Raw genomic sequence first — 23,731 nt, 5'->3', positions numbered from 1 at the left:
TGGGCGCAGGGTAAAAAAGAAAGGCACTTTGGATTTATGTAGAAAATGTGCACACTTTTAAAAATAGTTTTATTACAGCCATTTAGACACATTAAAAATCAAAACAACGCCACATATTTAAACACAGAATCTCAAACCTCTTCTTCTTCCGTTCCATTGCTATTAATAGGTTCATTATTTTCTTGGCATGAATGAACTTCCATAGTGGATCTGTTGGCAGTGGGTGGCTATAGGGGAGTTTCTTTACACCTCAGCAAAAACCATAACAGACAAGGTTGTCAGACAAGAATACACACCCAGTCTAACTGCATGTGAAGCTCACAGTTGTACTATAACTGAAAAGTAGAACACACAAACAACAAAGAGAGAAACTAAGTGAGGGGGGTGAAAAGTCACGACACGGCCTGCTGGAGCCGGTGTGGATGTTAAACGTTAGTGTCAGATTGTAAGTCTTTCAGCTCGGCGTTTTTTCATATGATGCAACTTGGCAGTGTATGCCTGTTATTATGTGCAGCTTCCTACTTCAAAACCACAGTTTGCCATGAGTAACAAACCCGGAAATAGTGGGACGTGACATGGGGGGTGGACCTCTACTGAGACAGAGAGAGAGACAGAGAGACAGGCAGAGTACTAGACTCGGCACCCCCGGGGAGTGCTGATTCACGCTGCCATCGGATTTTATTTGAAATCCTCTGGGATCCATAAGAACACTCTGGCCCTCTGCTGGAACTCCTCCCGTGGCTTTGCGCATCTTCTGCGCCGGACTGTGCCTTTTTTTTTTTTTTAATCTGCCGCATAAGATGGTAATGACGCGACTAACATCCCCTCAGTTCATTCAGTGCTGACAAGTTCTCTTCCGACGCGAATGTGCAAGAGATCGGGCGAAAAAGAAAGAAACCCGGAGAGGAAAACAAGTTCTACACGAGAGCGAAAACACCCAGCAGCGAGAACAATGATCCGGGCTGCCGATGTGGAGCGTTAAAACGAGTGGGGGGAAAAAGAGTTAGTTTTTGTCTTTGCCAGGCTGCCGGGCACCTCCAGCTGAAAGCCAGGAGTCACATACATACACGAAGTGTCACGAGGGCTGGTGTCAACGCAAAGGATGACGGTGAAGCTGGACTTTGAGGAGGGTTTGAAGGACTCCCCGCGCTTCAGGTAAGAGTTTCACCTGTACCTTCGTTAGTCATGCTGATGTCACCAGTGAAAAGCTGGCTGTGCTCCAGCTCCAGCAGGAGATTATGGATTAAAGGCTGATTCATGTTTCCCTATTAAAACATTTATGCATCTGCCGGTGTTGCTGTTCACTCTTCTGTCAGACAGTTTGAGCTGCTTGGGTCAAAAGTCACTGAAAGCTATGAGGACATTGCGCAGGCCTGCAGGGCCGTGGGGGGCTGATCTGCTGCTCTGAGGTGCTTTCCCACATCTCACCGAGACCACAGAAAACCTGTACTAGCCACGGACATTCAAACATTGCCATGAAACTCCTTCCAGTGGAAAATATCAGCAGTGCTATCATTAGTGGCTTGGTTTTCCAAACTTCAGCTGCAGCTTTGATGCTTCCTCTTCCTGATAGTTGTTGAGATCAACCCACCTCCACTCTCAGAGAGATCACACTCATTTTTCAGAGAATCAAAATCTTAATTCAGGCCGGGTCACTGCAGCCCCTGCTGCGTGTCAGCAAAGCGGAGTGCGCTCAGTTTCCTTTCAACATCAGCACATCTGGTGCAATCGAAAGGGAAGTGTTTCTGAGTTGCTTTTGCAAGTGGCTCAAGAGAGAGCTTGGCACAACTTTGGGTGTGCCTTGACAGTTTCTGGCAGCTCGCCTGAGTCACAGTGGCTGCCTCAGCCTGATTTGGCATACCTCAGTCTTTCTCTCGCGCCCATCTTGAATTTATGGGGCTCACACAGCAGTGGAAAGTTTGACTTGTGGCAGCAGACGTGGTGAGGTCTCGTGTCAGGCTGCGAGCAGGGTGAAGGAGGGAGGAGGTGCTGCAGTCATCAAATACACAGACAGGGTTAATCGCACACACATACACGGGAAGATGGATGGACAATACAGAGGGCAAAAAAAAAAAAGAGGGGAAATAAAGTGCTCTGACACCTTGGGACAGACACTCAAATGTGGTACCTTCTGGTTACTAGGTAACAGCGGGGTGGGAGGGCGACAGGAAGTGAAGCGAGATGTGCTGAGGTGATCAACAGGAGACAGGAAGCGTGTTTTCTGTGGGGAGAACCACGGCGGAAACTCAGCTTAAGCTCTGTCTTAATTTGCTTTCTTAGCCTCTGTCTCTCTTGCAAGGAGACATGAAGAAGATAAAAAGGATGTGCCTCTTTTTAATCAAGGGCTCCTTCACTCTCCTCCACAGTGGCCTCTCTCCTTTAGACCTTTTTCTTTATTTTTTTTTTAAAAAAAAACCCTTTTCTTCGCTTCTCTCCTGGCTTGACATGTCATTTGGTCGTGTTTCAAGAGCACATGACCTCAGACTTTGATTCAAACCTCGCCGCACTAACAAACACAAACAGTTACTGTCTGTCCCGGGCCTCCTCTCCCCGCTCAGACGCGCCTCTTTTTTTTTTTTTCTTTCTCTGCCTCTCTGTTTCTCTCTGTATCTCTGTACTGTTGGTGGAAGGCAGCGGAAACCACATGGTTTAGCTTTTGGTATGAGAAGACACGACAGGCAGAAAGAGATCGAAAGAAAGTGTCAAGACAAAAAAAACAAGAGAAAGAAGAACGCCCTAAAAAGACCAGCCCTGAAGAGGATCTCTGAGGAGCTTTTGTCTCAGAGATGTTCGAGTCCACATCCTGAACCCAGAAAACAAAACGTAATCAATTACACGCACACTGGAGGTTTTCTTTGCAGTCATGTGGGCCTACATAAACTTCTGATGGTTGGAGCGTCCCCTAAGCTCCATTCAAACCCACAGGAATGCACTTCAAACCCTGCCGAAGGTCACAGAGATTCTAAAAATAGCCAACGCTTCATGCTTAATTACAGCTAAATGAGTGTAAAACAAGATGCCCGGGGCCTGAAATAGTGGCGGCCGTGAAATATGTGGAGTAATTCTCTAGCTGCACAATATTAAGACAACAAAAAAAATACTCTTTCCTGTTGTGCGATTGCGACCGTTCTTGCGCACTGTGACGGTGACACGTTGACATCCACTGCTTTCAATGGAAATGCTGAGGAGTCATATGCATCATCTCAGTGGAAATAAAGCACAAGAATAAAAATGTTAAGCATGAATTATTTGGTTTGTAAGCGTGCAGAGCAAATAAGAAATGGAGAAATAAAGCTGCCCATGAAGGTATCGAGCTTGCACCACAGAAGCACATCATATTGCAGTGGTTATGTTTTAATGTTAAGCAGTAAAATGTGCAAGAATCCATCCATTCATTTTCTTAACTGCTTATTTAGATCAGGGTTTGCAGGATGGGGAGGGGCGGTGGTGGCTAACCCAGCCAATCACAGGGCAGGTGGAGTGATGTTTGCAGAAATGTGTAAAGAAATGAAACATTTAGTCTGTAAAACATCAGAAAGATGTTTTATTCTAGTTTATAATTGTGCAAATAAGAGAAAAAGCAGTTTTTGAGAGGATAGAGCTGATAAATGACTTTAAAATGAAGGGGTTTCACGCCTTATATTGAAAAATCTATGACCCCTGACCTTTAACTCAAATTGTCTCTTTTCCAGAGCTGAGATCGAGGACGTCCAGAATGACGTGAGTGAACTCGAGACACGGTTGGAGAAGGTAAGACACCTCCAGATGTTTTTGAAATAGCACCGCTGTGAGTCACCGCTCCACTTCACACACAAACACACAAGCGCACAAATGGAGAAGAGGCATCACGTGTCGATGGACAGTGGCAGCGAAGTCAGCGGTGGGCGTTGGTGGTTGGAGCTTTTTTCACCTGATGGCGAGCAGGAAGTGCCTGCAGGTGCTGCTTCCCCATCATATTGTCCTGCTTCAGAGAGAACTGCACTTTGTTCTGCTTCGCCGTGCCGACCTATATTCCCTGTTGCGTGCTCACGCTGTAAAAATCTACAGTTTCAGATCTATTCATCTGATAGACGTCAGTCACATGCTGCGTTTCTGTTCCCCGATGATACGGAATAAGAACAAATCAAAGTGACTTACTACTATGTTGTTAGTTATTCTGCGAGCTCAGGTTCCCACATGTTATATTTTACCATTTTTAAATACAAAAACAAAAAAACAAACACACTCACTTTGCCTGTAAAGTGTCATGAATGTGACTGATTTCCGTTGAGCAGGTGAAACAGAAAGAAGCCTTTCCCAGCATGCATGAGATGTTTTCCACGAGATTAGGTTTAAGGAAGTAGCACATGTTGGTTTTTTTTTTCTGTCCCGGTGCTATTTCACATGCTGCGACAGGTCTGAGCCACATCCCAAAAGGATTTTGGGACAAAGTTCTTCTTCTTTGACAGACACTGCACGCTATATTTTTCAGTTATCTGAGTAGATCAGAAGAAGTCAGCAGATAATCTGCTGTACGAGTAATTTTTTTTTCAACAATTTAGAAGTTCATTGAGTTCAGGACTGAAGCCTGTGGATTCAGCTTCACGTCTTCGCTGTGTTCAGAGGTTCAGAGGTGCTTTTGCTCAGAGAAATGCAGATAAATTAACTGAGATTTGCACAAAAAGGTCAGACAGCGTGTCCTATGATGCCACTGCAGTCATATCTACGCTCAAGTGTGCTTACATAATGAGTCACTGACATGTCTTGGTACAAAAAGTCGCAGGGATTTAATATTTATATAGTAATATAAATAATATATAGTAATAATACATAGTTTTACCCCCCAAACATCCATTACAGGTTAGGTTTTGTCACTGCGACGTGCCTCCTCAGATGTCACTGGTGGTTTAAATGTGACGCAAATAAAACTAAAGATTTTCTTCATCTTTTAAATTATTGCATTGAATTAGATATTTCCAGATGTAATAAAGGTCATGAGCTGTTGAACATGATGGGGAAGAGAGGAGCTCCCCACAGGGTTTAGTCCTTTTTGCTGAACGCTTGTGGTCACAAGCAGCACTTAAGAGGAAAGTCATAAAGTCACTGAATTAGTTTGAAAACCACCTAAAGCTTCAAGCTGTAAGTCAGCAGATCACGCTGAAGTGATCAGCGGTGGGTTTTATTGCTTGATAAATGGAGCTTTTAATGGGTAAGAAAATATAATCTGTATGTAATTTCTTGTTTTTGAACTTCAAAAGGTGCTCACAGAGGCCAGAGGAAAGGTCTAATCAACAAAAAAGTGGAAACGACTGTGAGGGTGGACACTGGGTACAGGCCTTATCTTTCCAAGGCAGAAGCTCAGTTTATATTTGACCTTTAATTAAAAAATTAATGTATTTACTTTTATTTAAAAAGCATAATTCAACACATAGAGATCCTCCACTTTTCTAGCCTCTAAATAGCTTTAAAGCAAGTTTTCCTGGCATGACGCAGTTTGTGCTGTTTCAGTCTCAGTCCTTCCATCAGTGCTGTTTGTTTCCACCAATGAAATTTTTATCTTTTTTATTTTTTACCAGAAAGAGCTGATTTTGAGTTTCAAGTTAGCTAGAGTCAAAATTTCAGGCAGCTATCTCAAAATTTCAACTTTCTCGGAAATTTTAGTCTGTAAGTCAAAATTTAGATAATAACCTGAATTTTTGACTCATAGATGGCAAATTTCTTTTTCCAGTGGCAGAAACAGCCTCTCGTATTTTCCAGGAGCAGACTATCAAGAAGCTGTTTCAGCAAAAATAAGACAAAAACAACATTGCTGTTTTTTTATTTAGCCAGCTAGCCAAATTAGCTATAAGCTAGCAAAAGAAGAAGAAGAAAAAAGCTAACTTTAACAGATAAAAGAGCCTCATATAGTCCTCGTATGGTGGTGGAGACCAAAATGGAGTTAAAAGAGAAACAAACATAGTGCTTACACGAAGTGGTCGACCGCTCTTTCTTCAGTATGACTCAAAATATACGACTGAGCTCATACACTTAGCAGGAAAGTATTTACAGACGTCAAGCTGCTTTCTGCATACAATTTTATAGGACCACAAGTCTTTTTGCAACTGCAACCACAGCTATCGCCACCTGGTGGCCTTTAGATAGAATGAAGGTTTGAAACACTTCCGGCATGTTTTATACTTATTCTCTCAGGTCTCCAGTACGGCTACTGAACAACCAGAATTAAAATCTGTGAACAAGGTTATACTCAGCATGAATGCAGATTATGTTAAACTGACGTTTGTTGCCTACTGTTACATTGTTCAGGAGATCATTTAATCTTCGTGTTGCTTATTTGTGTCATCCAGCTAGTGAAACAATGCCAGGCCATGCTGGAGGCCGGCAAAGCATACTGTCAGACCAGCAAGAGCTTCGTGAATGGCCTCCGGGAGCTCGGACACCAATGCTCCGGGGACAAGATGATGGCGGTGAGCAGAGCACACTGGGTTCTCAAAGTGCCCGGAAGCTGTAAATAAAGATGGCGGTTATGAATCGATGAATGAAAACATTAAAATGCATTACTGACTTGATAAGTTTCAGAGTCTAATCTAAGATTTGTGCTCTGCAGGACTGCTTGGAGAAATTTTCCAAAAAGCTGAATATCATTTTTGAGGCACAGGGGGTGAGTTTGTTATTCACGGCCTCTGACTTCTCCTTTTCAGTGTAGATACTTATCAGCTGCAGTATGTGGTCAATAACGGCTGCAGCACGCCGCTGAACATATTACATTTGACATTTAATATGTTTGTCTTTGTCTCCGTTTAGGAAGTGATTGAGACGACGCAGAAGTCAGTGAGGGCGAAGCTGCAAAGCTTTGTGAAAGAGTGAGTGAGCCGCTACGGTGGCCCCACCTGTGTGTTCGATCTAAGGCTTTAAGTTTCTGAGCTTCTTTCCCACCAGCACCAGCATACACTTCATACATACGTACATTTTCCTTAGATACAGTCATTCCCCTGCATGTGTGCCTGTCATAATCGTTCTGCTTCTCCTCATAGTTTGTCTTGTGGTCTGCTCCCATTAGTGGAAATAACTTGGTAGATTAGATAAGAGAGGTATTTGCGATAGCGTCACGTGGTAAACAGTATTGCACAAAAGCTATGGTAAAAAAGTAAGAAAGAAAGAACAATAAATTTGCCGGTGTTTAAAAAATGTTTTATATCATGTGCATGTGACTTAGCAGCATCCAATAACTTGCTTTCTGCTTTTGCATAAAAACTGATCTGGTAATGTGGATACTGCTTACTTTACCTCCCTCTATGAGGCAGCTTTCTTTCTATTTCTGTGAGAAGTCTTCAGGAATAGTTCTCCAGACTCCTTGAAGGACATGATGTTTCCACCTTTAGATGATCCCACACTGCTTCGGTAGTGTTGAGGTCGGGGCTCTGGGGAGGCTAATCCATGATCGATAGTGCTCCATAGTGTGTGTTTTTTTTCTATCCAGGTGTCCATTTATTGCATTGGCAAAGTGTCTGGGATTATTGTCATGCTGAAAAATACAGTTGTTGTCAAGCAGATGCTTTCCAGATGTTGTTGCATGGTGGATAAAAATCTGATGGGATTTTCTGTGTACTTAATTGCATCAATTTTGATGCAACACAACAGAATGCAGTGCCAAACCATGACAGTCTCCACTGTGTTTTACAAATAGCGTCAGATAGAATCAATTAAACAAATGTTTTGTGACAAGCTGCTAACAACAAAGTGTCTAAAGATACCATTTAAAGTTGTTTCTTTGCCAATTTGTCTGAACACTGGTTCATCCCTTGTGTTAGGTGCATTTTTATTGCTTGAATGACTCATAGGTTAGTGTCAAGGGGCTCAATGAATGAGGAAATGTGAGGTACAGGGACTGGGCTGATAAGGAGTGGAAAAGCCACCAGAATAATTTTTGAAAGACATTAAGAAAGCGTGGAGAACTGTTGCTCAAGAGCACAAAATTGCTAGAACATTTGCAGGAAATATGCACAGAAAAGAGTGATGGCTCAAGATTTTTGCACAGCATAATACTTTTTTTCCCCTTCTTACCTTCGTCTCCTGTTCTGCAGAGATGTTCGTCGTTTTAAGGACAGACGAAAAGAGTTTGAAAAGAGCAGCGAAGCCCTGGAGGGGGCGCTGTCAAGGAATGCTCAGGCTCCACGCGGAAAGCAGCACGAAGTGGACGAGGCGAGTAACGCCCTGCTCAACGCGCGCAAGGCCTTCAGGTCTGAGGCTTTGGACTACGTGCTGGAGGTGAGGAAAGATGAGTGCAGAGAGGCTCACACGGGCTTCACTTTAACTCAGACTGCTAGGTTGGAACAACAGCCTGCAGCAGCAGCAGCACAGTGGTCATACTTTTCCTTTGGATGATAACAGGCCTGCCTCGGGGCTTCCGTCCAGTCTTGTGGTTGTGGCTTCTGGCTGGGCAGTATCTGTTTTGGTCATGAAAATATTGAAGTCTCTCTAACCATTGCTTCCTGCTTTTTCTTTTTCTCAGATTAATGTCATTGAGGCCAAGAAGAAGACAGATATTGTGCTGGCAGTGAGTTGTTTTTTTTTACCTGTTTGTGTCCATTTTTAAATGCATACTCCATCTTCAGATGTTTCTCACTGGCTTTGTGTTGCTTCCTGTCAGATGTTGTCGCTGATGGATGCCCAAGCCCAGTTCTTCCTGCAGGGTCACCAGTCTCTGTCAGAACTGGACGAGTATCGACAAAAGCTAAATGAAGAGGTAACTCTTTCTGTTTTGTTACATCTGTTTCGGTTAAAATGACATTTTGTGACTGAAACCGTCTGTGCATGAGTCATAAATAAGTAGCAGTAGGACAGGAACAAGATATCCTCAATGTGAGAAAAATGCGTTCATACTTGTGAATGTGTAGAATAGAAACCTTACTTGTAATCCTGCTGTGTGTGTGTTTCTTTCTAAGAAGTTCAAGCGAATAACAACAAATGATAAGTTAAAAACACAACAAAACTAGAAGTTGGTAACTAAACAAAAGAGTAACCAAAGAAGGGTTAAAGGAGCCAATCAAAACCGCCTCCTCTGCACTGAGCTCTTGGAGCACTCCTCTCTCTGGCTAAACTGGAGTCAGCTGCCAAGAGCAAGCAACACACACACACACACACACACACACACACACACACACACACACACACACACACACACACACACACACACACACACACACACACACACACACACACAGGCCCTGCCAGGGCACCAAAGAGCCACCCTTAAAATAGGTAACAAAGTCTGCCCCCATAGACTGTATGTAAAAGATGGAAACAGCCACTCCTGATGTCCTGCACTCGTTGGTGCATCTTTTTAGACCAGAAGTGACCATGTTTGGTCTTGTAAAATTACACAATTTTAAGGATTAAACTTCATTATTGTATTAAATCTTAACCTACTCCACAGTTGTTGAAGGAGGAAATAAGCTGTATAGACAAAAAGTGCTTTTGGCCTAGGCTGTCAACGTGTTAATTTCATCTCTGAAAAATGTTTTCCTTAAAAAAAGTGGACACAGCCACATTAGCAGTTTCTAATCTAGTCTTTATCCTGAGCCGAAGACTAATTGCTGTAAACTTAATGCAGAGTGTTTTTCTTGCATTAGAATGGGCTTTTTCAAGGGACACTCACAGTAAGCATGATTGGACCACATGAAGTGTTGCTGCTGAGTTGATTAGTTAGTGGTGATAAACTGCTGCATTGTACATTGTCTGCATGCTAAAAAGAGAGAAGCCAACCAAAAGCTGGTGAACAACGTAGGCCTGAATCACCCAGAAAAGCCTCGTAGATGATTTATGAGGCAGGAAATGGATTACAAATGTTTGTTCCAGCTTAGGGATACACAAGATGTTGCAAAGACATTTTGAATGAAACAATTGTGTTTGTGGACCACGGGCGTCATGGTATGATGCTTTTGGCCAAAATGCTGTTTGGGTTAACTCTGTCCAGCTAGGAACTGGCATCTCTTTGGGGAGGGGTAGTGGAGTCACAAGGTGACATCACACTTTCATCGTGACAGGAAAAAGTGAGCAACAACAGGAAATATTTCACATGTCTGTGTGTGTGTGCGCGTGCGCCCCTTCCTGCTCCTTTTCAGAGGAAACTGTAAAATCTTTTCTGCACCGTCAACCTTGAGCAGAGGCAGCATTGCTGCTAAGTGTTTTTGATAAAATAAAAAGAGTTTCAAACAGGAAGTAAATTGTGAACACGTTCACTGACCGGATCAAACCACAGAAAAGCGCTTCCTGTTTGAACAGGAAATGATGAGAACGAGCAAGAGCAGAGGAGAGAGTGAAATAGGGAGAGGGTGATGCTCTAAGCAGGCTCTGTGCAGGAGAGACCACCCATGTTGTTTTTTGGTTTGGCGCAGGATACACGGCAGAAGTTCAGCACTTCCTAGTTCCTGTTTGCACAAGAGTGCGCAGGAGTGATAACCCACCGCGAAGCTGCCAATCTCTCTGAGTTTCTGAAAGAACTAAATGTGTCAGAGATGAAAATGAAAGGAGAAAACTCTCCTTCATAACATTAAATGGAAAGACTATGCAGGTTTTATAGTTTTAAACGGTTCTCACAAACTGTTTTGGGCTTTATTTTTTAAAATTTGCGATGTTCTTATGAAATAAAGGAAAAGATAAAGTGATCGGTGAGAGATGCTGAAAAATAGTTGGCGTGGGGGTTTTTGTACTAGTTTAGCGACCTGAATAAAAGTGGTGCAAATCTGAAGGCTCGTAAAAATGTTGATGTTCTGAATAATCTCAGTTTGACTGGTAAATAGGCCGGTGCTTCTAAAGCACCTCGCTACTCGCTTTCTACGCATAAACAATTTCTAACATTCAGTTATAAAGTGTTTGGTTCACTATCTTGCCCAAGGGTATTTCAGCACAGTGACAGGAGGGGAGGGTGATCAAACCACTGTCCTTTCAGTGTGTGTTTAACCTGGTAGAGCTGGACAGCGAGCTGAAAGTGTAAAAATATGAATCCAGGTTTAATAACCGCTGTGTCGTGTTGTGTTTTGACAGCACAAACAGTTTGTCCTCGACTGTGCCAGAGAGAAGAGGGACATGGAGCAAAGACACGCAGCAATCAAGAAAAAGGTAATGCAGTTACAAACGTTCACAGCCGAAAGGGGCATCATGGGTAATGTAGGCACTAGGTTTTAACAAGACGGAGACAGTGGAATAACGAAGACGGCATTTCTGGTGCTGTCACGTTCGTTTTTACACGGTGTAGCTGTGTTTTCATCTGTGATTTTAATCTCTTGTTAGGTGGTTGCTAGACAACACGATGACATAACAGTATATGATGCATAATGAAAGTTGCAACAATAAAAATTAGATGTTAGTGTTGTGAAGTTAAAATGACGCAATGATTTAATAAAGATGCATAAATCCAACAAGTTAGTCATTTTAGACAGTTGGTAGGTGGTTGCTAGGCAACATAATAACATATAATATGTAATATAGATAAAAAGATAAAAAGCTCAAGGGGACTAAGAGGTACCTGTATGCTAGGTTTGGTTGCTAAGCTCCTGATTGTGCAGACAGATGTGTATTTCAGTAAAATACGCTCTGCTCATTGGAGCCCACCAGGGACTTTGGCATCTTCTGGAAAGGATTCAGTGCCGATGGGCTTTTTCTGGCCCCGACAAACTGATGTACTGTGAGACTAAAGCATTTTGGTGCAAATATAACAAATCTAACATGGGCAAAGATGCAACTTACTGGGTCAGGTGAGGCCTGGATGTCAGCCTAAAAGTAGCCCACATTTGAATGGCATCGATTATAGCATGGTTGCTTTATTTGCATCATTCTCGGATGAAATGCAGCACCGCTATTGATAACTTTTGGCCCAGATGTTGCAAACAGGGGGGACAACCCAAAGAATAATCATTCCACATGGTATGCCAGATCTGGACCGCACCAATTACTTCTGTATTACGTCACTTTTTGTAAACACAATTAAAGCTGTGGGGAGAAAAAAAAGGCCTTGAAGCAGATGACACAATGTGATTTTAATTTCTTAAATATTTCAAGGACATGTCTTATGATGACTCCATTATGGACTTTAATGGTGACGCAGCTAATGGGATCGTGATGGAGGGCTATCTGTACAAGAGGGCCAGCAATGCCTTCAAGACCTGGAGCAGGTACAACTTTGCTGTGCGCTTTTCCTCTCATGAACCTCACTGTGATAAATCCGATGTCCACCGTGCGTTTGCTTGTCCAGCAGTGAATGAAAACAGCTAAAAAGCTGAACTATTTCTCCACCTCAGGCGCTGGTTTTCAATTCAGAAGAATCAGCTGGTGTATCAGAAGAAATTCAAGGTAAATTTCGCTTAGGGTCACGAGCACATTGGAAAGACGAATTTGCACGTATGCAACCTGACCATCACGGTTTGTCCATCTTTTAGGACCAGCCTACAGTCGTGGTGGAGGACTTGCGTCTTTGCACAGTCAAACCCAGCATTGAAAATGAGAGGCGTTTTTGCTTTGAAGTGGTTTCCCCATCAAAGTGAGTTCACTTCATGCACACCTGCGTGTGTCTGTTCCAGTAATGGTGGTGAAGTCGTATTATCGTCACATGTGTGTGAAGCGTCCTGCAGACTGCCGAGGTGTTAGTTTCTTGCTTCTTGAGTGTTAAATGGTCACTGTTGTGTGACTTTGTGTGCGTGTGTGCCTGTGTTTGCGTAGGTGTTGTTTGTTGCAGGCAGACTCAGAAAGGCAGCAGCAAGCATGGATCAGCGCCGTCCAAAACAGCATCGCCTCAGCCTTTCAGGAGCGCCGAGAGGACACGCTCAGCCCAGTGAGAACACATACACCACACACACACACACATTATTTTCAACATGCACTTTCCAGTGGGAGTTAAATGCTCGCCATTCCCATGTGTCTCTGTTATCAGAGACAGCGCTGCAGCTCGGTGTCTACAAGCAGCCTGGGAGGAGGAGGAGGTGGAGGAGGCGTGGATCAGGACAACGAGGGCTGCAAAGCACTGGAGGAGGTTCAGGCAATCCCGGGGAACAGGCAGTGCTGCGACTGCGGAGAGCCGGGTCCTGACTGGGCCTCCATCAACCTGGGCATCACACTTTGTATCGTCTGCTCAGGAATACACAGGTACACACACACACACACACACACACACACACACACACACACACACACACACACACACACACACACACACACGCACACACATTTGGCTTCCACTGTGTGCTTTAATGGTTTCCTTCCCTTTCCTTCCAGGAGCCTTGGAGTCCATTTCTCCAAAGTACGCTCCCTCACCCTCGACTCCTGGGAGCCCGAGCTTATTAAGGTAATTTAAAATTTTAAAGCTGCAGCGGCTCCACCTCCCTGTGGCCTATTGTGAAAAAGTTCCAGCGCAATGGATTATGCAACCGTTTTCTTTATATAAGCCAAAACAAAATAAAAAAAATTAGATATTAGTACTTAATATGGTTTATTTGATCTTGTTTCCCTGCTGCCTTTAGTTGATGTGTGAGTTGGGGAACACAGTTATCAACAGGATCTATGAAGCTCGGATTGATGAGATCACCATCAAGAAGCCCAATCCCTCCAGTCCCAGGTACGCATAATCAATCCAGTCCAACGTGCATTCAGCTGATTTTTCCACGTGCAGATGTGTCACAGGAAGTCTCCTTAGGTATTAAAAATTAATATTTAATATCCTCTGTAGTCCTGAAGGAGCGCTGTGTAGTCCGACAGTTATTCTTGTTTGCTATCATGCTTTGGGAGACTTCATGACGTGTGCAAGAGAAAATGCATCAGAAACATAGACTGTATATAAAAGATGGCACAAAAAACAGGTTTACAAACGCCTGCTTTAATGGTTTCATTTTAGCATCATTGACTGTTGCTATCTTGTTTTTTTGGAGCCCAGAGTGACCAGATTTGGAAGAGTGCTAGAGTGCTAAGTTATCCTCTACTGCTAACTAGCTTAATGCAGTGCATCGATAGAGTGTATATAACAGGTACCTATTCCACCTTTCTTATGACAAGAGGTTGGTTCATCTCAGAAGCATGCACAGACACAGATTTATGTAAATTAGCGCTGGCATGAAAATAAAATATTAACATCTCATTCAAAAACTAGAGAACATTCCTCCTGGACAGACTTTTGACAGATTATTGATTTAAAAAGCGTCTTAAAGGCACAAATACCACAAACATAGTTGAGACGTCCAGTTCAGTGGCTCAGATTAGCTGAAGCTGAATTGGTGGTACGCACCTGTACCCATAGGTACAACTCAAATAGTTAATGTAGTGTAAACAGGAGAATTGTGAAATAATCACCCTGTACAGTTGGCATCAACTTCGAAATGCACTTTAAACTGTTTTAAGTAACATATTTATCTCTGCTGTAAAATTTAGAATTTTGGTGAGATCCATTTACTTTTTTAGTCAATTGCGGTCGGGCAGTTTTTTGGTACTTTGGCTTCAGTTTAAAGCCTCCGAGTTTCTGCTTGATTGGACGGGGATGCCACCGAGTGTTGAAAGTGTGAGCATATAGCAGGACGTGTCTAAGGTTTCTGTCAAAATCAAGTTATTTCTGCCTTTTCGTGCTTCAGTTTTGAGCGCAGTGGAGTGGTTTACACATTAGCTTATCAAACTAATGTCCCTGATTAGGATTCAGGCCGAGACACGAATGTGCCCGAATCAAACATGTGGACCTACCTGCTGTGGCGAACACTTGTGACAAGGGAGCAGCTGAAAGTAGCTACTTTGTGTTTCTTAACTCTGGAGCTGCAGTAGAAAATTACTGGTGTTCCTCCTCTAAGTTTGCAGCTAGGCGATGATTATATTGCCAAAACAAGACTGATGATTGGGTAAATATTAGCAGTAGAGGAAGTAGACCATAGATGTCAGGAGCTAATGATAGTTGGTTGATACCAAAGGCAAAACAAATCAGCTGCAACTGAATTAAATCAATTCTTTCATTAATCGTGTTGGTATTTTATTTTATGCGTTTGTCTGTTTGCAATTCAGACGACTCCTCCAGATGGGAGAATATTGCATGCATCTATTGCAATCCCCTCTCTGTTCAAGCGTCATTCTTTAAGTGGTTCATGGAACATCGGTATTGATGCAGCTGGAAAGAAAAACAAACAGGAACACGCTCTTCATCTCCTTCTGCTGCCACATTAACATTACTAACAATTCTGCTTGCGCACGCTGTATTTTTACATTGACTGATCACTAACTCGCTACAGATCTGAGTTGAAACTGACACCACTGCTTCACCGAGCATGTTTATTTATATGAATATAAAAAGGTGCTCTCCATGGAGATCTTTGTAGTTTATGGTTAACTTTATTGGCAGCCTACGACCCATCTCAGACCTTTTTTTTTTTTTTCTTCTTCTTTTGCTTCCTCTCGTCTGCGTTTTGTCACAACAGACAGGAACTGCAGCATGTACATGAAACAGATGGTTAACTCTCTAACTAAAGTGTTTTCCGGAAACTTGTAGTGAGGCTGCAAGCTTCAGATACGGTCAAAGGGAAGTACAGCCTCTTTTAACTCTAAAGGTTTGGGTATCAGGACATAATAACAGTGATCCAGGCTTTACTAAGTTATAAAATGAAACCCAGGAAATATTTCACCGTGTTAAACTAATTACACCCCATGATTCAGCAGCTTGTAGATTCACCTTTAACAGTAATAACTTGAAGTTATCATTTCCTGTGTGGCTTTATCAGTCTCTCACATCACTATAGAGGAATTTTGACCAACTCTTCTTCACAGCGTTGCTTTAGCTCTTTGAGGTTTGTGGGCATTTATTTATTCACAGCTCTCTAAAGGTCCTACCTCAGCTTTTGAGTCAGGTTGAGGTCTGGACTCTGACAGGGCCTTTGCAACATCTTTAATCCTTTTTTTTTTTTCTTCATTCTGTTGGAGATTTTCTGCTGTGCTTGAGATCGTTGTCATGTTGCATGAACCAGTTTAGTTTTAGCTATCAGAGAGATGCCATTTAACTCTAGAATACTTCAAAAACTTGCATACTTTGGTGTGTAGATGTGTTCATAGTTGACTCGGTGACCGCGAGGTTCCCATGACCTGTGGCTGCAAAATAAGCCCAAATCCTCACCCCTCCTCCACCGTGCTTCACAGTTGGTATGAGGTGTTAGTGCCAGCATGCTGTTCAGGTGCTCTGGATTGTGAAAGTCTGATCTGAGCCTACACTTACACTTGTGTATCGTCTTGATCACCGTAAAATGATGGAGTTCAAGTTATTTCTATATGGCCTTATAAGCTTTCTCAGACTGATGGACAGCAACAGTTGCTTCTGTAAGATTATTGCTCATGTGTCTTGTCCTGTAATTGTAACAATGCTAGTTGTGTGCATGGTTACATTATACCAATCAGTGGTCAACTTTGAGTCTGTAAAGGCCTAAAAACTAACTTTACTTCAGAAAGTAGGAACACAAACATCCCCAAATTTAAATGAATGCATTACTTCACTCTGTGCCTCAGAAACTTGTTCTCCTGTCTCACACCTTCAAGTAGAGAAGTGAAACTGAGCTTATTAAAAGCCAGAAACACACTGATGGACACGGCCCTGCACGTGGCCTTCTTCTGTTTTAACTCTACCTCGATGTAAGAGAAGCGTATCCTCCATCGCTCGCGCTTATTCTTTCTCATTTTCTGATACTTTCTGATCTTTAGAGGAGACAAGGAGTCGTGGATTCGATCAAAGTATGTTGAAAAGAAGTTTATCCATAAGCTGCCTGAGACTGGCAGGAACCCCCCGCTGAGGCGATCCAGCGGCAGGAGAAACCGAGCGACCACACAGATCGCGCAGAGACCGCCGCTCAAGCCCAAACCGAACAGAGCCACTCTGCCTCGGGTCACAGGTAAAGCAGCAAGTCGCCCCTGTTGTCAAACAGGAAGGCGTACTTCGATAACGCTAAGGGCCTGGTCAGCTGTATCAGTAATCACGACTGTTGTTCTCTCTTTAGGGTTAAGCCCCAGTGACCTTGTCCAGATGAACAATTCAGGCTTCCACAGAGGTCAGATAAGACCTCAACAAAACACAGATCCACCAAAAAACAGCTTGTACAGCTTTTGAGAAGAACCACATAACATTACATCTATTAAATCTTTCAGATAATGAAGAGGAAGAGGAGGAGGATCTCAGCCACCTCCACCCCGGGGCGCTGCTGTACCGCTCGGCAGCCCTGCAGAACTTCCCCGTCATGGCCGACGCGTTGGCCCATGGAGCCGATGTCAACTGGGTCAACGTGAACGATGAGTCGAGCACGCCGCTGATACAGGCTGTCTCAGTGGTGAGAAGGACGCTCAGTCGATCATTAGAGTTTGAATCTTTACGAGTTCTGTGACCTCTAGATCTCATGGAAATGGATGGAGGTGATAACGAAATCTCTCTGTTGTCCCATTTGTGGACACCAGTCTTGGTTGAGCAGCCTTTGCTTGAGTACAGCTAAACACTTGTAGAGAACAAAAGCGGGACGATACAACTTACCTTTGAAACAGGTCCCGAAATAGTCGCTGTCATGTAGTAGTCGATGGGTTTCTACTTTCTCTGGTCAAAATACCCTTCCCACTAAAAATAAAGTATCTCTTAACTGCCATAAGCACATTTGCATGCAAATGTGTGTTAAACGATTAGGATACTCTGGCGTTTTTATCCTTAACCTGCCTTTTACTCACACTGTGTGACACACGGTGCAATTGGTAAAGGTTCAGAGGGTGTTTGAGCTCACGCGTTCTCCTGTTTCGGTCAGAACGCCCTGGCAGCCTGCGAGTTCCTGCTGCAAAACGGCGCCAACGTTAACCAGGCGGACAGCAATGGCAGGGGACCGCTGCACCACGCCACCATCCTGGGCCACACAGGGTAAGACAAACACAGATACTGTGACACGGCCCTGTTTCAGTGAAAAAGATAGCTTCATACCAAGATAACAGAATCTGAAAACAGACACTGGTTATTGGACTAAGAAAACACAGTGATGCAGGATGCTTTCATGGGTAAAAAATGTGAGGACTGGTAGAAAGACGTAAACCTGACCTTAAACCTGCAGTCCCTCCAGTTGCCAGCAGGGGGCAACTCCACCAGTTGCAGTCTGATTGAGTAGAAGTCGATGAGAAAATGTCTCGACTGCTCATGATTCCAGTAAAGAGTTTCCTAATGGGTTTATGGGCTCAACTGGTGGTTTCAAGTCTTATTTAACACAACGTGATGTTCCTTCTGTAAATGATGGTCCCATTTAGAGTATAAAAGGTGGTAGAGTGGGGTAGATTTAAGGCGGGTGGCTGACAAGTCTTCACCATAAGAGTGTGCGTTTTTCCTCGATGTCTGGTGTTGAAGACGTGCCTTCAGATCCAGTTTTCCTGTGAGGGTGTGTTTACCAAAGTATGGTGAGATTACCAACCCAGAGAGGGGGCCTGAGGCGGTAAGATGACTCTGAACCACTGGAAAATTATAACATAACATTTATAATAATAAACAAGAGGACAGCAGGGAACAATCAGTGGGGGGGTATGGTTTACATGTAAATGTTAAACAGAGACAAAAGGTCTAACACCGTGGGCCTGGAAGACAGCAATGTGGAGGCAAGATCATAAACTAAGACTAGCTAGAAACTGAGAAAAGTTTAGCCCTGGATGTTTACCTCCAACTCCACCCTGCCAGCAGTTTTTTTTTTGTGTGTCCGTAGTTTTTTGAAGTTGTCAAGTATCAGTGACTTTCTGTAGTCTCTTATTGTCCTTTGTGGGTGAAGTTTAAGGGCCTCGTCATGGTTCTCCATTCGCAGACACTTGGCAGCTACAGACTACCATCCACCTGCAGACAGCGTCTGTTGCTGGATGGAGCTAACGCCCAAATAATGCGGTACAGCCAGTCTGCGGGCCGCTGTTGCATGTGCTGTTGTTGATCTGTCAGCCATCCGAGAAGAGGAGCGAAGTTTTACAATAAGCTGAAGTGAAACCGATCAAAACAATCAAAAGTGCTCACTGCGGCCACCGTCTGTGCCTTTACTCTGGATTTTTTAGCTTTCATCTTAATTCGCACTTCTCGTGTTCCCCGTGAACTCCACTGTTGCATCCTTCCCTTTTCTAGTCAGCTTCTCCACCAAACAGCATTTGACCTACTCACAGTAAAGCTGCGTGCCGTTGGGTTTTTGGAAGAGTAAACAGTTTGCGTAGGTTGAATACTTCTCTCTGTAGGCAGACACCTACTCAAAAAGAGCGACCATAAATCAAGAGTAAGGGTCAAAAGCACCAGGATGTAAACAACTGTCTACAACAAAGGGGACGTTAACAGACGTCAAATTCAGAATGTCCATTTTTGTGTATAAACTTGACGATATACACACTGAAGATATATTTAACCTAATAACAAGGCTAGTGTGACTCATTATGCCAACAATACCTGCCGGTGGTGAGTAAAGTGGAAAATGAGTCACAATGAAACCTAAAGGTTTATTCTTAAGAGCGACGAGTTAGTTGGACATAATTGATATTAAATAGTCTCAAAACTGTAGCTTTTCTTTCCCCTTTTTTTGCAGCAACATTTTCGGTAACACTTTATAATACATAATACAGTATAATTCATTGTTTCCTTACCTTTAAGTATCTTTTTATTTGTTTCCAATAATACATTGAATTTCAAAAAATAACATGATTCAGATACATTCATGACAACACTTCTTCACAACTGTTCAGAACTCATAGTTCCAAGAATTGAACCCACATGAATCTAATACAGAAATAAACCCATGAACTAATAGTCCCCGTTGTGCTTTCCATCAAAAGCATGAACTAATGACTCTGTGCATTAGAAAGCTATTGTGTGATCCCTGAGGTTCAGGCTTCAGACTGCTCCAAACATCATGAGTGGACATCCCCAATGCGATCATCTCTCAGAGGGGCAGCCAATAGGAAAAAAGCCAGCATAAAGGGAGGCTACAAGGGGAATAGGGAAAGTGATTGTTTAAGAATTATCAAGAGTTTGATCATTCTGTTTGTTTTTATTGTTTTAACTATTTTTTTTATTGGTTCTCTTGCACACGCCTTAGGGCTTGGAAACACATACATGCAGATTTGTCCATTTCCTGTAAGATATTCCTGAGAAGAGTACTGTGACGCTGTGGTTTTTACTGTGACGTGAGTTTAATGTTGATTGGATATGAAAGTGGACCTGTAGAGATAGAAAACGAGAAGAGAAACTACACTAAACTCCAGAAACTTTGGTTGGGAAAGTCAGTTTAAACTCCAGTCCCTTCACTTGAGTTCCTTAAATGCTCGGGTCCTTGGAAATGCTTGGACATAGTATAGATTTCCAGGCTAAAGTCTCTCATGTGCTCTCTCTTCTCCGTTTCTCAGGTTGGTTTGTCTGTTTTTGAAGCGAGGGGCTGACTACAACGCCCGAGACAAGAACCAGAAGGACCCGATAACTATCGCCGTGGATAACGCCAATGCAGACATCGTCACTTTGTAAGTGTTTGACTCGAAAGAAAACACGTGAGCCACGTTAGCAGCGGCGGGTTCGCTTAATCGATCTTCTGTCTTTCAGGTTGCGGATTGCCAAAATGAACAAGGAGATGCGGGAGATGGATGGAGCATTCGGCCAACCAGGTCATTCAGAGGGGCAGGGATCAGGGGGTGGAGTGGGCGGGACTGGAGGTGGGCTGGCCAATACTAGAAAGAGTCTCCAGGCTATAAAGAACCATATAAGTGGATGGGCTATGGGGATTCAAAATGACAAACTGGGCTAAAAAATATATTTTTTTAAAATCAAGCCTTACCGTGCATGAGTTTATAGATGAAAAAGAAATAAAAACAAGCTTCAACTTCAACTTGAACAGAGGGTACGACAGGTGGAAGCTGTTCTCATGAGGTGGTCACACGCACTTTGAATTGTAAATGCACATCATGCTGCACTTTGAAACCCACAAAGCATCCGAACACTATGTCAACACAGACCTACATGTGGGCGTCTTCAATGCTAAACCGTTCTTTAAGCGAGCTTAAAGAAGCTGTGTATAGAGTAGACCTGAGTCAGGCCAATTTTCAGTGTATTTAGGATATTTTCTGTCTGTACAGTGTGCTGATTTGTGTATTTGTGACTGTGTTTCTTATTCCAGTTTATGTAAGCTAAATTCAGGGTTGGGTTTTGGTTCTCAAGGACAATTTTCTCCCACTGTTCTGTGAACAGTGACTCAGTTTAAGCTTCGACACTGTTGGATTTGACCTCTTTTGTGCTTAACTGAGCGCTCTGCCGCAGCCCCTCGAGCTTGAGGTTAACAGTGGGTTTTGTTTGCGTTTTTATGTGCCATTTGGCTCTTTTTCAAGCTGCAAAGACCATTCCTTCGTGGTTGTCTCCTGGGTCCGTTTAAGGGCTTCTTGATAACTTTATACTTTAGTCTCCTGTGTCCGGTTTTTAGTCATGCGGGAATGGGGAGAGAAGGAAAAAAGACAAGAAAAACAAGTTGTGTTTGTCTGCTTGAAAGAACTGCTGGTCAGTATTTGACGTGCTGTGCTTTGTCTGTTGTTGTTGTCTGTGTTGTATGCACTCGTGTGCCTTTGCCTTCTGCCCTCTGAGACGTCCGGCTGGTCTCAACTGCTTGTGCAGTGTGCGCCACCTACAGCAAACTAAGAGGTAAAGTGCATGTGCATGCCATTACGTGTGTTTGTGTTCAGTTGCATGTGTCTTGCTTTAGGGCTACAGCTCTAAATGTGTCCAGGAAATAGTTGGTGTGCAATTAACGGTGTAGCTTTTGATGAAACGATGGCTGCGGCACATTAAAGTACGGGTGCGTTCAGAAAGCAAGGGCGGCACTAATGTGGGTTCTTTAAGCTTTTCAATATTCCCAAAAGCTTTTGAGGCTCACGTCTTCTCTGGTCTTTTTCAGGTGATGAAACCTACCAGGACATTTTCAGAGACTTTTCCCACATGGCCTCGAACAACCCAGAGAAGCTCAAACGCCGCAGTGCTGACCCGAAGTCTTAACCTGCTGCCTCTCCACCTCCTCATTCCACAGTGCAGCACCACATACTTTCAGGCTCATATAGAAAAGATTCATCTTTCAGGCATGCAGATGCACTCGCTCTCTCTCTCTCTCGCTGGCTACCTGCCACGTGTTCGGTCACAGCTCAGCTGGTGTTGACTTCAGAGGGAACAAACGCTCCGAACAGTGAATTCTTTGTGCGAGCACGTCAGAGCAGAACAATCGTGTCCAAGTGGAAACACTGCAACAGCTTTATGAGACCAGCGTGAGGTGTCTGTAGTAGAGGGTAGCACCGTTACTCTGCCAAAAGTTTTCTTATTAAAACCAGTAAATCTGTTTATTTCTTTTTTTTCCCCTTCTTTTTGTAAGCGAAAAGAGGCTGTTGTTTTAGGTTTTGCGATTTCTACTGACTCCTTACATGAAACAAAAACAAAAAAAAGTTTGTAGGAAATTGTTGTAAAAAGTTGCATTTTATTTCTACCGTCTTGCGATGAACTGGAGTATTTGCAGATTTTTAAATTTGGGACTTTGTGTTCATGTTTTGTCTAAATTATGTGAGGTACATTCAATTTGTATTCAGATCAAATAAAAGAAAAATTCAAACTCGTGTTTCAGTTTTAACTTTTTGAACTGAAGCAGTAATAAGTTCTTATTTTAAAGCTTTGCACAACTTTCCAAAAGTCATTAATTATCCTTACTAATTTTGTCCTGAGTCTTGGGTCTCACTTTCTCTGAAACGAGCCATATTATCTCCACCTTTGTTTCATCCAGCTTTCTTCTGATTGGCAAACAGAAGAGCATGTAGCTCCACTGGTGGTGCTCACAGATGGAGCTGCTGTGCTTAAGAGCATCAGTATTGGGTATCTCTGCTTTCTGTGACATTGTATTAAACCAAGAGTAGAAAAAAACATGCCTGCAACAGAGTGTATAGAGCAGTCTTAAGTGTATATAGACAGTAACCAGCCACTTAAGTAGGTATAGCTGATCAACTGCTTATTAGCACAAATATTCAGCCAATCACATGGCAGCATCTCACTGGAAAACATGATGAAATATCCAGTGAGCAGCAGTTCTCTGGTGGAAAACGTCTTGCTGATATTTGAGGTCAGAAGAGAATGGCCAGACTGGTTTAAGCTGATAGAAATGCAACAGTCGCTCAAATAAACGCGTTAAAACCAAAGTATGCAGAAAACCATTTCCAAAATTGAAGCAGAGGCAGCAGAAGGCCACATCAAATATCACTCGTGTCAAGTAAGAACAGGAAGCTGAGGCTATCGTCACAGACTCACTAAAACTGGACAATAAAAGACTGGAAACGGTTGTCTGCACTGATGACTCTGTTTCAGTTGATTCCAGATTGTTCAGATGGCAGGGTCAGAATGTGGTGTAAGCAGCATGAAAGCATGGATCTATCCACAAAAAATGGTCAAGCCGGTGGTATAATAATGTGGGGGATATTTTCTTGGGCCTCTTTGTACAAGCAGATCATCATTTACTCAAATATCCTCCACACTCACCTGATCTCAATCCAGTACAGCAGCGGTCCCCAACCTTTTTTGCGCCACGGACCGGTTTATGCCCGACAATATTTTCACGGACCGGCCTTTAATGTGTCGCGGATAAATACAACAAAATAAAACTAGTACCGGTACCGAACAAAAGAAGATTTATTTATAACACACGTGAAAAGACCCAGGAAAACCGCGTTAACGATCAAAACGATAACAAAATAACGCTGAAAACCG

General features: G+C 43.1%; 1 protein-coding gene across 2 annotated transcripts; it reads left to right on the top strand.

Annotated features, from left to right (window-relative positions):
• The first annotated feature begins 577 nt into the window (after positions 1–577).
• On the top strand, positions 578–22,593 carry acap1 (ArfGAP with coiled-coil, ankyrin repeat and PH domains 1). Of its 2 annotated transcripts, none has more exons than XR_015718036.1 (23): positions 578–1,155; positions 3,693–3,750; positions 6,324–6,443; positions 6,584–6,637; positions 6,781–6,839; positions 8,061–8,244; positions 8,489–8,533; positions 8,627–8,722; positions 11,023–11,097; positions 12,037–12,149; positions 12,276–12,327; positions 12,414–12,514; positions 12,694–12,805; positions 12,905–13,116; positions 13,246–13,315; positions 13,491–13,585; positions 16,684–16,871; positions 16,977–17,027; positions 17,125–17,303; positions 17,763–17,872; positions 20,362–20,472; positions 20,552–21,637; positions 21,891–22,593. XR_015718036.1 is itself a non-coding variant. In XM_087837068.1 (23 exons), the coding sequence occupies exons 1-23, from the start codon at positions 1,103–1,105 to the stop codon at positions 21,986–21,988; spliced, it is 2,298 nt and encodes a 765-aa protein (XP_087693194.1). In that variant the 5' UTR covers positions 579–1,102; the 3' UTR covers positions 21,989–22,593. The 2 variants fall into 2 exon arrangements, 1 of the variants encoding a protein (XP_087693194.1); XM_087837068.1 differs by having other exon boundaries at positions 579–1,155; positions 20,552–20,613.
• The last annotated feature ends 1,138 nt before the right edge of the window (positions 22,594–23,731 follow it).

The sequence above is a fragment of the Neolamprologus brichardi genome, chromosome 3 (genome assembly GCF_056152115.1).
Source record: "Neolamprologus brichardi isolate AB-2024 chromosome 3, ASM5615211v1, whole genome shotgun sequence".
NCBI lineage: Eukaryota > Metazoa > Chordata > Actinopteri > Cichliformes > Cichlidae > Neolamprologus > Neolamprologus brichardi.
Note: the sequence above shows the minus strand (reverse complement) of the source record. Positions and strands in the feature narration are given on the sequence as shown.

Bases quoted from the DNA above. Each gene is read 5' to 3' on its own strand.
- acap1 (XM_087837068.1), top strand. From the start codon at position 1,103: ATGACGGTGAAGCTGGACTTTGAGGAGGGTTTGAAGGACTCCCCGCGC. The intron at 8,245-8,488 runs GTGAGGAAAGAT...TCTTTTTCTCAG, and splicing joins CTTTGGACTACGTGCTGGAG to ATTAATGTCATTGAGGCCAA. The intron at 16,872-16,976 runs GTAAAGCAGCAA...TTCTCTCTTTAG, and splicing joins CACTCTGCCTCGGGTCACAG to GGTTAAGCCCCAGTGACCTT.